Source organism: Palaemon carinicauda, chromosome 3 (genome assembly GCF_036898095.1).
Source record: "Palaemon carinicauda isolate YSFRI2023 chromosome 3, ASM3689809v2, whole genome shotgun sequence".
NCBI lineage: Eukaryota > Metazoa > Arthropoda > Malacostraca > Decapoda > Palaemonidae > Palaemon > Palaemon carinicauda.
Window position 1 is genome coordinate 162,319,189 of NC_090727.1, and position 12,489 is coordinate 162,331,677.

Below are 12,489 nucleotides of genomic sequence, written 5' to 3' on the forward strand. Positions count from 1 at the left end.
AACTAGCCGGGGGTTAAGCCCCGGACCGCCATTCCCAGGTCACAAACTAGCCGAGGGTGAAGCCCCGGGTCGCCATTCCCGGGTCACAAACAAGCCAGGGGTTAAGCCCCGAACCGCCATTCCCAGGTCACAAACAAGCCGGGGGTTAAGCCCCGGACCGCCATTCCCAAGTCAAAAACTAGCCGGGGGCTAGGCCCCGGACCGCCATTTCCAGGTCACAAAATAGCCAGGGGTTAAGCCCCAGACCGCCATTTCCAGGTCACAAACTAGCCAGGGGTTAAGCCCCGGACCGCCATTCCCAGGTCAAAAACTAGCTGGGGGTTGAGCCCCGGACTGCCATTCCCAGGTCAAAAATTAGCAGGGGGTTAAGCCCGGACCGCCATTCCCAGGTCACAAACTAGCCAGGGGTTAAGCCCCAGACTGCCATTCCCAGGTCACAAACTAGCCGGGGGTTAAGCCCTGAACCGCCATTCCCAGGTCACAAACTAGCCGAGGGTTAAGCCCCGTATCGCCATTCCCAGGTCACAAACTATCCAGGGGTTAAGCCCGGACTGTCATTCCCAGGTCACAAACTAGCTGCGGGTTAAGCCCCCCACCCCCTTCCAAGGTCACAGACCTAGCCGGAGGTTAAACCCCGCCCCGACCTAGCCGGGAGTTAAGCCCCACGATCCCTTTTCCAAGGTCACAGACCTAGCGTTAAACGCCGTACCCACGTAACAAAGTAAATCATAAATAATTCCTTCCTTTATGATTGACACCTTCTCCTTTTGTGTCTTAGCAATCTTCACATTAGAGTTACAAGAGATGTGTTGGTTTTCAATTAAAGATAATTCAGAATCACACTTAAGACACTTAATAGCGTCTACAACCTCACTATCCTTGTAAATATTATTAGCTAATCTATAACCCTAGTTAGGAAAACAGGATACTATAAGCCAAAAGTTTACCCCTTTAGTTATCAGCGGCCATTTCCTGACCCTCCATGGCCAATATCTAGGGCGCTGCAGTACACCTTACCTCTGCCATTCATGCGTTACCTTTATACCTCGCGCTAGATAATTCACAAATATGAACAAAATTATACAAAGTATTATGTATACCTTTTAAAATTAAAATGTGAGGAAACTAAGAAATCGTGTTGCAATGAATAGCTACCTAAGTTACTATCTAATTATTGGCAAATACTTATCCATCATCATTGAAGTCAAATTGGCAAGCAGTTCCTAAAATTAACAATGTTTATAGGTTCAAATAAGGTTCACATGGAAAATATCTTTGTCTTAGTCATGTATCCAATCTACATACGTAAAAGGTAAATAATTCATTAAACGTTAGCTAACTTCACAATCGCATGACGGAACTAGCCAAAGGTCACTGGAATCCACTTGCCAAAAATGTCTCAATAAACCGGCTATTTCTAACTCTATAATCATAAGTGTAATTAAATTAAAATTTTGGCTAACCAACAATTATAACAATCTCGCGTGAAGTAGCGAATATTCAAATTTAGTATTCACGCTAAAACAACCAAAATAATCCCTCGACACACTTTACCTTCAACAAAGACCACGATTCGGGAACGATGTTCACGTGCGAAGGTCACGACCACAAATGATCTTCCTATGGGAGCGGGGAGTTCCAGCGATTCCAATAATTCCGAAAAGAAAGTCTTCCATTTTCTAAATTCTTACTATTTTCTACTTATAAAAAAATTAACTACATTGAACGTTCTATGCAAAATTTTACAATTTTTTGGACAACATTTGGATAACAAAGCGGTTAGAATAATAATTTTAGCACCTCGCCTACTTTTTCGAAGAGTTTCGATATTTTCTTTCCTTGCATAGATTAAAAGTAGTTGGGGGTGAGGGGTTAGCTTATGGGTTGTGGTTAATGATGGTTAAAAGGGAATCATAGTTAACAAGAATTTGTCTATTATATATATATATATATATATATATATATAGTACATCGAATATCTTAAATTCTATTGACAATGAAATATACAATAGTTAAATAAATTTTGAGAATAATAATAATAATAATAATGATAATAATAATAATAATAATAATAATAATAATAATAATAATAATAATAATAATAATAATAATAATAATACTCTAATTCCAAATGAAATAATTCTTAAAGGTCTTTTAATTTTATCATAAAAATAATTTGGAGAGTGGTGAATATAATGTATAGCTTCTCTGCGAATATATATTCATCTAATGTATGGCATTTTTGCTTCTAAAAAGCTTGAGATTTAGTAGAAAGAATTGTACTCAATACATCGAAATACATAAAAAATGTATTTCGAATTGTTATAATTTTGCCAATTTAACTGAATTTCATTGATTTAACGTAATTATATCTATTAATTTATGTTTTATATTCAATTTTTTAGCTCCGATGATGGGAAATGTTCCCGAAAGCTTAGCAAATAAATTGTCCAAATGCTGAAGTATCTAGATTCCTTCGCCATTACACTATATTCATTTATATGGGCACTAGTAGGATCTTTCTCGAACGTGTGGTTTACATTATATAATTTTTAAGAAACCCAAGTATAATTGTTTGAAATGCTTTCGTATGTTATTGTGCATGTGTGAGACTGTTAATTGATATAAATTTAACTATCACACACGCACACACACACACACACACACACATATATATATATATATATATATACATATATATATATATATATATATAAATATCACCCACGAAATGCATTTAATACCGAATTCTATCTTGGGAAATACATATCCACTTGGAATTCATTTTATGGTAACAGCTTCTGGTGGTGGTTCGAATCACCACCCGGCCAGAAGCTGTTACCATAAAATGAATTCCAAGTGGATATGTATTTCCCAAGATAGAATTCGGTATTAAATGCATTTCGTGGGTGATATTTACATTAATTAAAATCACGTGTGCTTGTGATATATGTTCATATATATATATATATATATATGTGTGTGTGTGTGTGTACATATATATATATATATATATATGTGTGTGTGTGTATATATATACATATAAATATCTATATATATAAATTTATATATACATATATATGTATATATATATATAAATTTATAATATATATATATATATATATATATATATTACTCACTTTTAATGTTTAGTGTATTTTACTTTGTAATATTAGCATTGGGCAATTAGGCCTACTATTCAAGACTAAGCAACAATGGGTGTTTAACAGCATACGGCGTAATTCAAGTACAAAATCAGGCTAGTTATCCCAAATTAAAAGAACAGTTTGTACTGCCTTAAAATCATCGAATGTGATGAAATTGTACTTTCAGTACCAAATAAATATTGTTGACAACTTTCCATAGCACTAGAGAGAAGGTTTATCTCAAGTGGGATTTAAACCATTTACGAAAATCCAAATAGGCTACTTTCCTGTTTAAATGGTCTGCTACTTAATGGTTTCTCTAAAACACCAAAAATCAATTGACTAATCAATAATAGATACATATTGCAAATTATAGGCCTACAGCAGTGATGTATTCTGTTATAAAAGTCCTACACACACACACACACACACACACACACACACATATATATATATATATATATATGAGCTGGATCTAATTAGTACCCTTACAATAATTTGAATCCGTATTTCCAAAGAGCATTGTCAACTTATAGAACAATCAAAGATGTTTAATGACGAACAATACGTATCTTCCATGTATTGAAATACCAAACAAGGAATTCATTAAACAGATAAAATGCAGAAAAGGTAAATTGGTCAGTAGCCCACTGCGTTATTAAAAGATCGGAATATTTCATTTTCAAACAAAGACGGTGGCTTATAATTTGCTTGATTTATATAGTGACAATTTATTGTAGTCGACTATTGTCATTTTTCAAATATTTAACGTATGTTCATATATTGTAATTGTGTTTAACAATACGCTATTTATACTCGAGTCTCAGGTTAACAAGTTATGCAGTTGTCTAATTTTCTGGATTCACAGCAGATTTCAGCGTGATGACGTCACTGTTGTTCATCCGACTTCATCGAGTTACCGACGGTTACGCTATTCAAAGTATTTAAATAATAATTTGAATTAATTTAAATTAATCCCATTCCAGTTTTCATGATATAAAATTGGATAAAAAGATAGCAAAATGGTTCAATCGTATCAAAACGCGTAAATATATTTATTGCAATGCCTCGTCGCTTTAAATTAACACACAAAAAAAAAAACTTCCCGCTAAAGATATAACACACAAGCGATATATCCAATTGAATTAGATTCATGAATTTGGACTATGATAAGAATTTTAGATAAGCCAAAAGCAAAATAGCAAAAAAAAAAAAAAAAGGGCAAGCAAAAGTCACTGGCGTTGTCTAGGACTCCGGGGTAATTATTGTATAGGCCTATACCGAAATCAAATACGCCTCTACTTGAAATGTACTTTATTCCATATCACGTATATTCTTAGTTGTACCTGAAATGTTACTTTAATACTTCAACTTATGTATTTCAGCAATAATGCTATAACATCAAATACCTGCTTATATTGTAGCGAAAACGTCATATTCTACAGTCAAAATTATAGCAAAGCAACCTACCGTTTACTTAAACCCTAAACTAATTAATAACGATGAAAATTGGAAAATGTATACAACGATGAAGGTGAAGCTTTAAATGCTTTGATTCAAAGAAATCGTTGCCTAGACCAGATTCAAATTGTAGAAGAGAAGATAAGTATAAGTTAGAGCAAGGACAGATATTAACTAAAGGAACCCAGATGCAACAAGGATGTCGGCTACAAGATTCTTTAATACATGGACACAAACTTATATGTGGAAACTTAATCGAGAGAAAGGCATATTCAATGAAATAAACAGCCATAGAAAACGGATGGAGAGGGTTAGCTTAAATAAACCAGAGAAAGAATAAATAAGAATCATCATCATCACCATCTCTACGCCTATTGACGCAAAGGGCATCCGTCAGATTTCGCCAGTCGTCTCTATCTTGAGCTTTTAAATCAATACTCCACCATTCATCATCTACTCCACGCTTCATAGTCCTCAGCCACGTAAGCCTAGGTCTCCCAACTCTCCCAGTGCCATGTGGAGCCAGTTGAAAGTTTGATCATCTAATCTCTCTTGGGGAGTGCGAAGAATAGAAAAAGATAAATCCTTACACCAACTAAGCCATGGGTTGAGCACACGAATGCTTGTTAATTTCCATTATCATCATTATTAGTCGAGCTGTACCCGCATTGACATACGATGTTTTTGTCCCCGCATTGTGCACAATACCTCGTGGAAAGACGCGTCAGTTATGAGGTACCAACGAACACTGCCGATATGAAAATCGTGCAAGTGTCAAGGTAACTTGTAACCTTGATTGGAACAAACAGAATACGGTAAGGTACGGGAGTCTAATATGGATAGTAGCTATTGTAGAAAATGAAACAATAATAGAAACAAATATGATAAAAAAAAATGGCATGTAAAAAATTACAATCTATAAATGACAAATATATGGGGGGGACCACCAGATGGACATATTCATTAAGGCCTATATATATATATATATATATATATATATATATATATATATATATATATATATATATATATATATATATATATATATATATATATATATATATATATATATATATATATATATACACACACACACACGATATTGAGAAGATGAAAATTTCATAAAGCCAGATTGTACAACAAGCTTTCACTTGATATCAAGAAGTAATGATATAGTCTTCTAAGCACAAGTTGAAAACTTTCTTATTTTCCGAGTGCTATGATAATGTAGATTTGGTAATTAAGGCTAGCTACGTTATATGATATTCCAGATAGAAGCCAGTCACTTATCGTGAGTCTTGCAGGGCACCATTTTTTTGGGGGGGGGGGGGGGGGCAGAAAAGTAGTATTCAAAACAAGTTGAACAAGTAAACAAGTGCAATCACAAGCCTTGGTGTTCCTCGTTGATCCTTTCACAACACTATCATTCATGGCTTACTACTATATAGGCGGGTTAACACGGTTGAACTCGGTTCGACAGATAAGTGTTTGAAGTGATGTTCGAATGTGTGAACGGGGTATTTGGTTGTCGAATACACTGTTCGAACGGTTCGAAGAAAGTCTGTTCACACCTGACTTTTGTGGGCAGGACTTCATTGTCCACAAACCTTATGCATTTGTGGCTGACTCCACCTCTTCGAACCGTTTGACAAGCAGGTTGTCAACCGGGTTCGACGAACCATTCGATCGCGTAAACCTTGCTCATGTGCAAGTGCAAATTGCTGCAATCTACAGAAACTTCATTGCCTTACGCAGACAGCACATAATACATACTTTTATTTTTAATGTTCATAGCCTGTCTAACATATCCGTCAACTTCTTTGGTTGGTGTTTTTAACTTCCTTGATTTTACACAACGTCCAAAATCTATAATTTTTGTTTATTTTTCTATAATTTTCTTTTAAATTTATCATATTCAACATTGTCTTCATTATTATTTCTGCTTCATTAGTGTTAGCCTATGTACCATGGTCTTCCACCGTCTTGGGTTAGAGTTCTCTTGCTTGAGGGTACACTCAGGCACACTATTTTATCTTATATCTTATTTCTCTTCCTCTTGTTTTGTTAAAGTTTTTATAGTTTATAAAGTGATATTTATTTTAATATTGTTGCTCTTCTTAAAATATTTTATTTTTCCTTGTTTCCCTTCCTCACTGAGCTACTTTCCCTGTTGGAGCCCCTGGGCTTAAAGCATCCTGCTTTTCCAACCAGGGTTGTAGCTTAGCAAGTAATAATAATAATAATAATAATTTCTCCCATATAATCTCTTGTCATTACTCGTGAAAACTTCTGAGAGCCGTCACAACGGCATTCCTTTCAATTACTACTAATATCCTGAGCAGTCAGAAAAATTCGTCTGCAAAGCTACGAACAACAAAAAGGCGGCAAGGAACTTTTCACGGTGGTCACTATTTAACCGGAAGGTACATACAATAGTAACACATAACGAGTTTTTTTATAGTGTTTAGCTGTTATCTGTTGAAGTTTATCTGTGTGCTATTACCTTTTCAATCCCATTCTATTAAAGACTACATGGTGCTTAAGGTGATGCATTCTACTCTATGCCCATAGGGTTCTTTGAATTACAGACAAGACTTTGGACGTATATAATTCGATCGTTAATATTCCGTTCTTGTCAGGAAAATGAATAATCTGCTAATTATAGCAAAATACTATGCTTGAATGGTACATAAACAAATTTTCACCAGTTTAGTTTGGGGGTGTATGTATGATAGCGGCCACCTATCTGTATTATTATGTCTATCTTAAAATACGGCAGTGTAAGGGTGGCCACAAGAGGGCGGTAGTCACCCCCCCCCCCACCGATAGGTAAGGACACAGCTTGTAGGCTAGGTTAGGGGGGGAAGGTTTAGGGTAGTTGATGTCCAATTTTAATCTGCGTGAGGAACTGGCTGCTGATATACAAAGGCCCCTTCGTTTGTATTGAGCTTGTAAATGAATTGTATGTAGTTGGTGGAAAATGGGCCAGTTCATGCATGGGAAAAGGACGTTCAATCCAAGTAGCCTTTTTATATCTGCGGCCAGTTCCTCCCGCGTGCTTAGAAAATGGACATCAACAAACCTGAACTTCCCCACCTAACCTAACTTACAAGCCGTGCCCTTACCTACTTACCAAATGGGGGGGTTAACGTTCTCCTGCCACCCCCCTTACACTGTCATATTCTTAGTCGGCCGTCACCATGCAAACAGGTGACCACTCATACATACACCCCAATCCAATTTTATTGAATTAAACAGATAGGGCTTAACTGTAGGTACCTCAACCAAACATCTATCTTTGGGTGTCATTACCTGGTTTACTGTGACTACCCAGTCACCTGTACCAGAATTAGTTGGTGGGCGTATGCACTGTTTTTGCCGGAAATCGGTAGGTGTTTTGGCAATAGCTATTTTTTTAGTCTTAAAACCTTACATTATTCCATGAAAGTTATGATCAAAATTGTCTTTAGCACATACAAATACATCTAATAAATGGTATTTCACCAGGATTACATTAAAACTACATTCCTTAACCTAACCTTACTTGGTGTTGTTTATAATCACTGCCCCTCTTCCTGCACAACTGTCATTGTATCTCTGACAGTGCACAGATTATTTTACCAGGGTTAGTCTTTGCAATGTATATGATTTCAGTCAATAGTTAAATCTTAGGATGTAGCTTGAGATAACCTATTTCTAACAATTTCAAAAATTATTTAACAGTTCCAAAGCTTTTGAAGCTAAACCAAAATTGCCATAAATAACTACATTAAATACTGAGCAGTTTCCAGTTTAGGCTGTGTCATGATATCATAGTACAAGTAAACATTTATTTTAGGCTAGTCAGTGTTGCTGTTATGGAGCTTTGACAAAATACTATACAGGGTGGCCAGTTCTATGAAAAATTGGTTCTTTAACAAGAAGGATTTTTTGGTTTTCAAAACTGCACATGCATCACACCATTTATCAGTCTCAGACTTATTGATTAAAGTTATGATTGTACAAAATAGAGTACTGTAGTCCAAATAACTGTTTTGAAAAATTTCAAGCTGGGCCCATCTTTTTTTAACAATACAGTAATTGAACTGAGTGTTATTTTATATAATTCAAAATAGATCTCTCCTCTTGTTAAGAGTAAGTTGGCAAAGTTTTAAAAAATAGTATTTTTTACAACAAAATTATAGATATCACAGATACTTCTACTGATAGGATTTACTTTTAGCAAAAGTCACATATTTTAATTGTGTTTTCAGGAATATAAAATGAACAATGACTGTTAGAGGTCCATTGCAACTTACACTGGCACTTTTTAAACCAGATGTTACCAGAGTTCCTTATGTTTTAAAGGTTAGTACTGTTTTCTAAATTATTGACATTTGTCTAAGTCCCATTGTTCATAAGCTTTTTTTTTCAAATTATATTATTTTTTTTATGATAAAAATGTCAAAATACTGTAGATTTGCATACATTAAGATGACTTACTTGACCTATGTAGATCTCTTGTGAAAGTATTTTCTAGTATTGCTTTCAAACTTCCAGTGAATAGTTACCTCATCTAGCAGAAGATTACTGCATACAATTATTATGCTTAGAAAATAATATAATAGATATTATTGTCATTCACTCTGGTTTAAGCCAAAAGAAAGTTAGCTATTTTCATGGTTAATGGATTTTTTATTTTAAGGCTATAGCCTATTATTTTTCAATATTAAACTTACCCGATAATCATGTAGCTGTCAACTCTGTTGCCCAACAGAATTCTACGGAAGGGATACGCCAGCGATCGCTATACAAGAGGGGGGTGTACTCACAAGCGCCACCTGTGGCCAGGTACTGCAGTACTTCTTGTTGACACCACTTCAATTTTTCCTCTGTCGTGCTTCCGGCAAGACGTTCATGGATACGCTTATAATTTTGGAGTCTTGTTCACGGTTTTTGGTGAAGTATTGCTCTAAGATTTCAGCTTTCGCTATTCAGGAAGTTCTATTATTAGCTTAGCTAGCTTTTGGAATTAATTTGATTATGGTGACGAAGAGAGTATGAACTCTCTTTCACCTTTAAATGGCCGACCCTTCCCTTAGACGGAAGTGTTGGTGTCTAAGAGAGTATAGACTCTCTTTCTTAATTTTGCTTAACAAAAGTTATAGATTTATTTTATATCTCTCCGCCTTTTATAGGCCTCTTCGATTAACTTCCTTTTATTATAAAATTATTAAAATTAATTTTTATATTTGTTTATATTCGACCTTTCCTAATAGTAGGCGGTCTTTTCTTGTACCGAAGTTAATTAACATTGAGCCCGTCATTTCGGTTTTACCTGTTAACATATTATGCTATTTTAATGTTTTTGAAAGAATTTCTTTGATAGTCTCGTACTGTTTCAAAGTTGAACTAACGTTTTGTTTTGTCTCTGCAGTTGTTGACGTTCAGAACGTTCAACTTGCGCTCTATCGTTACGATAGAGAGAGAATTTTCACGGTGTCACGTTGCAGTAAGAGTAAACCGTTTATAACGTTTTGTTCATTCTTTCTTAGCTTAATGGTTTTAATTCTAATAAAGGAACTTTTTATTTGGGAAATCTTTCAGTTTTTTTCCTTTAACAATATGTTTTAACGAGTATATATGATTGGGCTCTTCTCTCAGGTTCTAAGTCTAGAGAGAGAGAGAGAGAGAGATAGAGACGGAGGGAGAGAGAGCTGGATAAACGTTTCGTTCAAGCGAGTAACGTTGTTATCGTTTTTGCTCTTCTCCCTAGTCTCTTTAGGGGAAGAAGGTAAACGTTTCTAGAGTTTATTCTTGTTCTCAAGCTTTATGCGGTGAGAGATTTTAAACGTAGTTTATTTGATCTAGTGTTTAGTCTCTTTCCAGCCACTGAATTATTTATCTTTCATTAGATTTTTCTGTTACATTGTAATTCTGTTTTCGCAATTACTAACTTTTAAAGAAGGATAGAATTGCGTGTTTCAGGTACAAACCACTTAAAGTTTCGAGTTCAGTGAAATAAGTGCAAACAGAAATTCAAAGTGATAAGTGATTAGCGCAAAGTGTGTCAGTGTTGTGCGTGAGGGTACTTCTTGCGTGCCAGTCGTCCTCCCAGTCCGGGACCTCTTGCAAGCTCCCAAGCCCAGGGGAGAAGCAATGTCGAAGGGCAAAAGGGTTCGGCAGGCCTTGATCGGCGCACAGAAGTATCCTCGGTGGTTGCGGGCGTGTCTTACAGAGACCGTCACTCCCACCCGCAGACGATTGAGCCCTTATTTTACTCGTCTGCAGAAGAAATTTCGGGGAGATAACGCTGGACTCAGGTCTCAAGACCTCTTAAACGTAAAGTCCAGACCTCTAGAGTTCAACAACCCGGATGCAGTCATTGGGTTAGCTCTGACTCTCCGCAGTCATCAGGTGACTGCACACCTCCTAAGAGAGGTAAGGTGATGCCGCAACAGACCTCATCTTCTGTTAAGGCTTTGCCTCAGCAGACCTTAGCATCTGCCGACCCCAAGATGACTTTGCTGCAGTCCATGCAGTCACAGCTTGCGGTCTTAATGCGTGAGTGTCAGGCTGAGAAGGTTACACCTCCTCCTGCGATCGCTCCGCCTCACCGCAGTCCAGTCTGCCAGGCGTACGATGTTGAGGTTCCTCAGGATACCTTACCGCGTACTGAGTTGCCAGTTACCAGCGGTGTGCAGCAACCTCCGCCTTCCTTAAGGCAACCTCAGCAATGGGAGCAGGAATCTTATGCCTTACTTCCTCCGCTTCCGCTTGCGGTTCCACCAGCGAGGCAACAATCTCTTGAGGTACGACAACCTCTTCCATCAATGAGGCAGCCACCTCAGCACTCGCTGCAGCTTAGGCTAGCACCTCAGGAACCTCAACTCGCGAGACAAGAACTGCGTTCTGCGCAGCCGCTACCTCAACTCTCGCAGCTCACACCTCAGGAACCTTAACTCGTTCCTCAGGAACCTGCTACTGCGCATCCGCAACCCTTACAGCAAGCGCAACTCTTGAGGCAGCAACCTCATGCTATGAGTCAGCCACCTCAACGCATGCATCTGCCACTTTCTCCTCAACTTGAGCCTCTTCCCATTCAACTTGGAAATAACAAATGACAATAATAACACCTCATTACTTTCATAACTTGCATTTGTAATCATATACATGTATGCCTACACAAACATTATGATAATGGAGGTTATTTGTATTACTTATATAAAATATATATGTATTCCTTGCAATATATTTTTAACAATATCGCAAAATATGGCAAAAATATCTTCAAAACAAAAATGAATCATGAGTTATGAATGTAAGGTAAATATTATGTTGATATTAAAACCCCATGCAAGCATGCATGAAGTAATGCAGTGTTGCCAACAGGGCGAGTTTCCCTTTCCTGAGGTGAAGTAGATTATAGTACATTTAATGTAGCTTAATTCTACGATTATCATGCCGGCTATCAAATTCATCAACAAAACAGTCTAAATCAATTCCCTCGGCACGTGCACTTTCAATGGACGGTAATGCGATATTACTCACTCTAGCACTGGTCATGGAATTTCTGAGAAATGTTACACGCCATGCAACACGCTCTGCTTACCTTACAGCATGCTCTACATACAGCATGCTCTGCATACAGCATGCTCTGCATACAGCATGCTCTGCATACAACATGCTCTGCATACAGCATGCTCTGCATACAACATGCTCTGCATACAACATGCTCTGCATACAGCATGCTCTGCATACAGCATGCTCTGCATTCAGCATGCTCTGCATACAACATGCTCTGCATACAGCATGCTCTGCATTCAGCATGCTCTGCATACAACATGCTCTACATACAGCATGCTCTGCATACAGCATGCTCTGCATACAACATGCTCTGCAT

The 12,489-nt window shown here is 37.0% G+C and overlaps 1 protein-coding gene across 2 annotated transcripts in view; it reads left to right on the plus strand.

Moving 5' to 3' along the window:
- Positions 1-6,909: 6,909 nt before the first annotated feature.
- The window catches only part of LOC137637983 (uncharacterized), a 36,583-nt gene continuing 31,003 nt past the window's right edge, over positions 6,910-12,489 (plus strand). The window contains exons 1-2 of one of the 2 annotated variants that reach the window (XM_068370083.1): positions 6,910-7,030; positions 8,861-8,954. In XM_068370083.1, the coding sequence (XP_068226184.1) occupies positions 8,877-8,954 (78 nt within the window). In that variant the 5' untranslated portion in view covers positions 6,910-7,030; positions 8,861-8,876. Of the gene's footprint in view, positions 7,031-7,880; positions 7,996-8,860; positions 8,955-12,489 lie in introns of those variants that run through there. The other variant, XM_068370084.1, reaches the window with a different exon arrangement.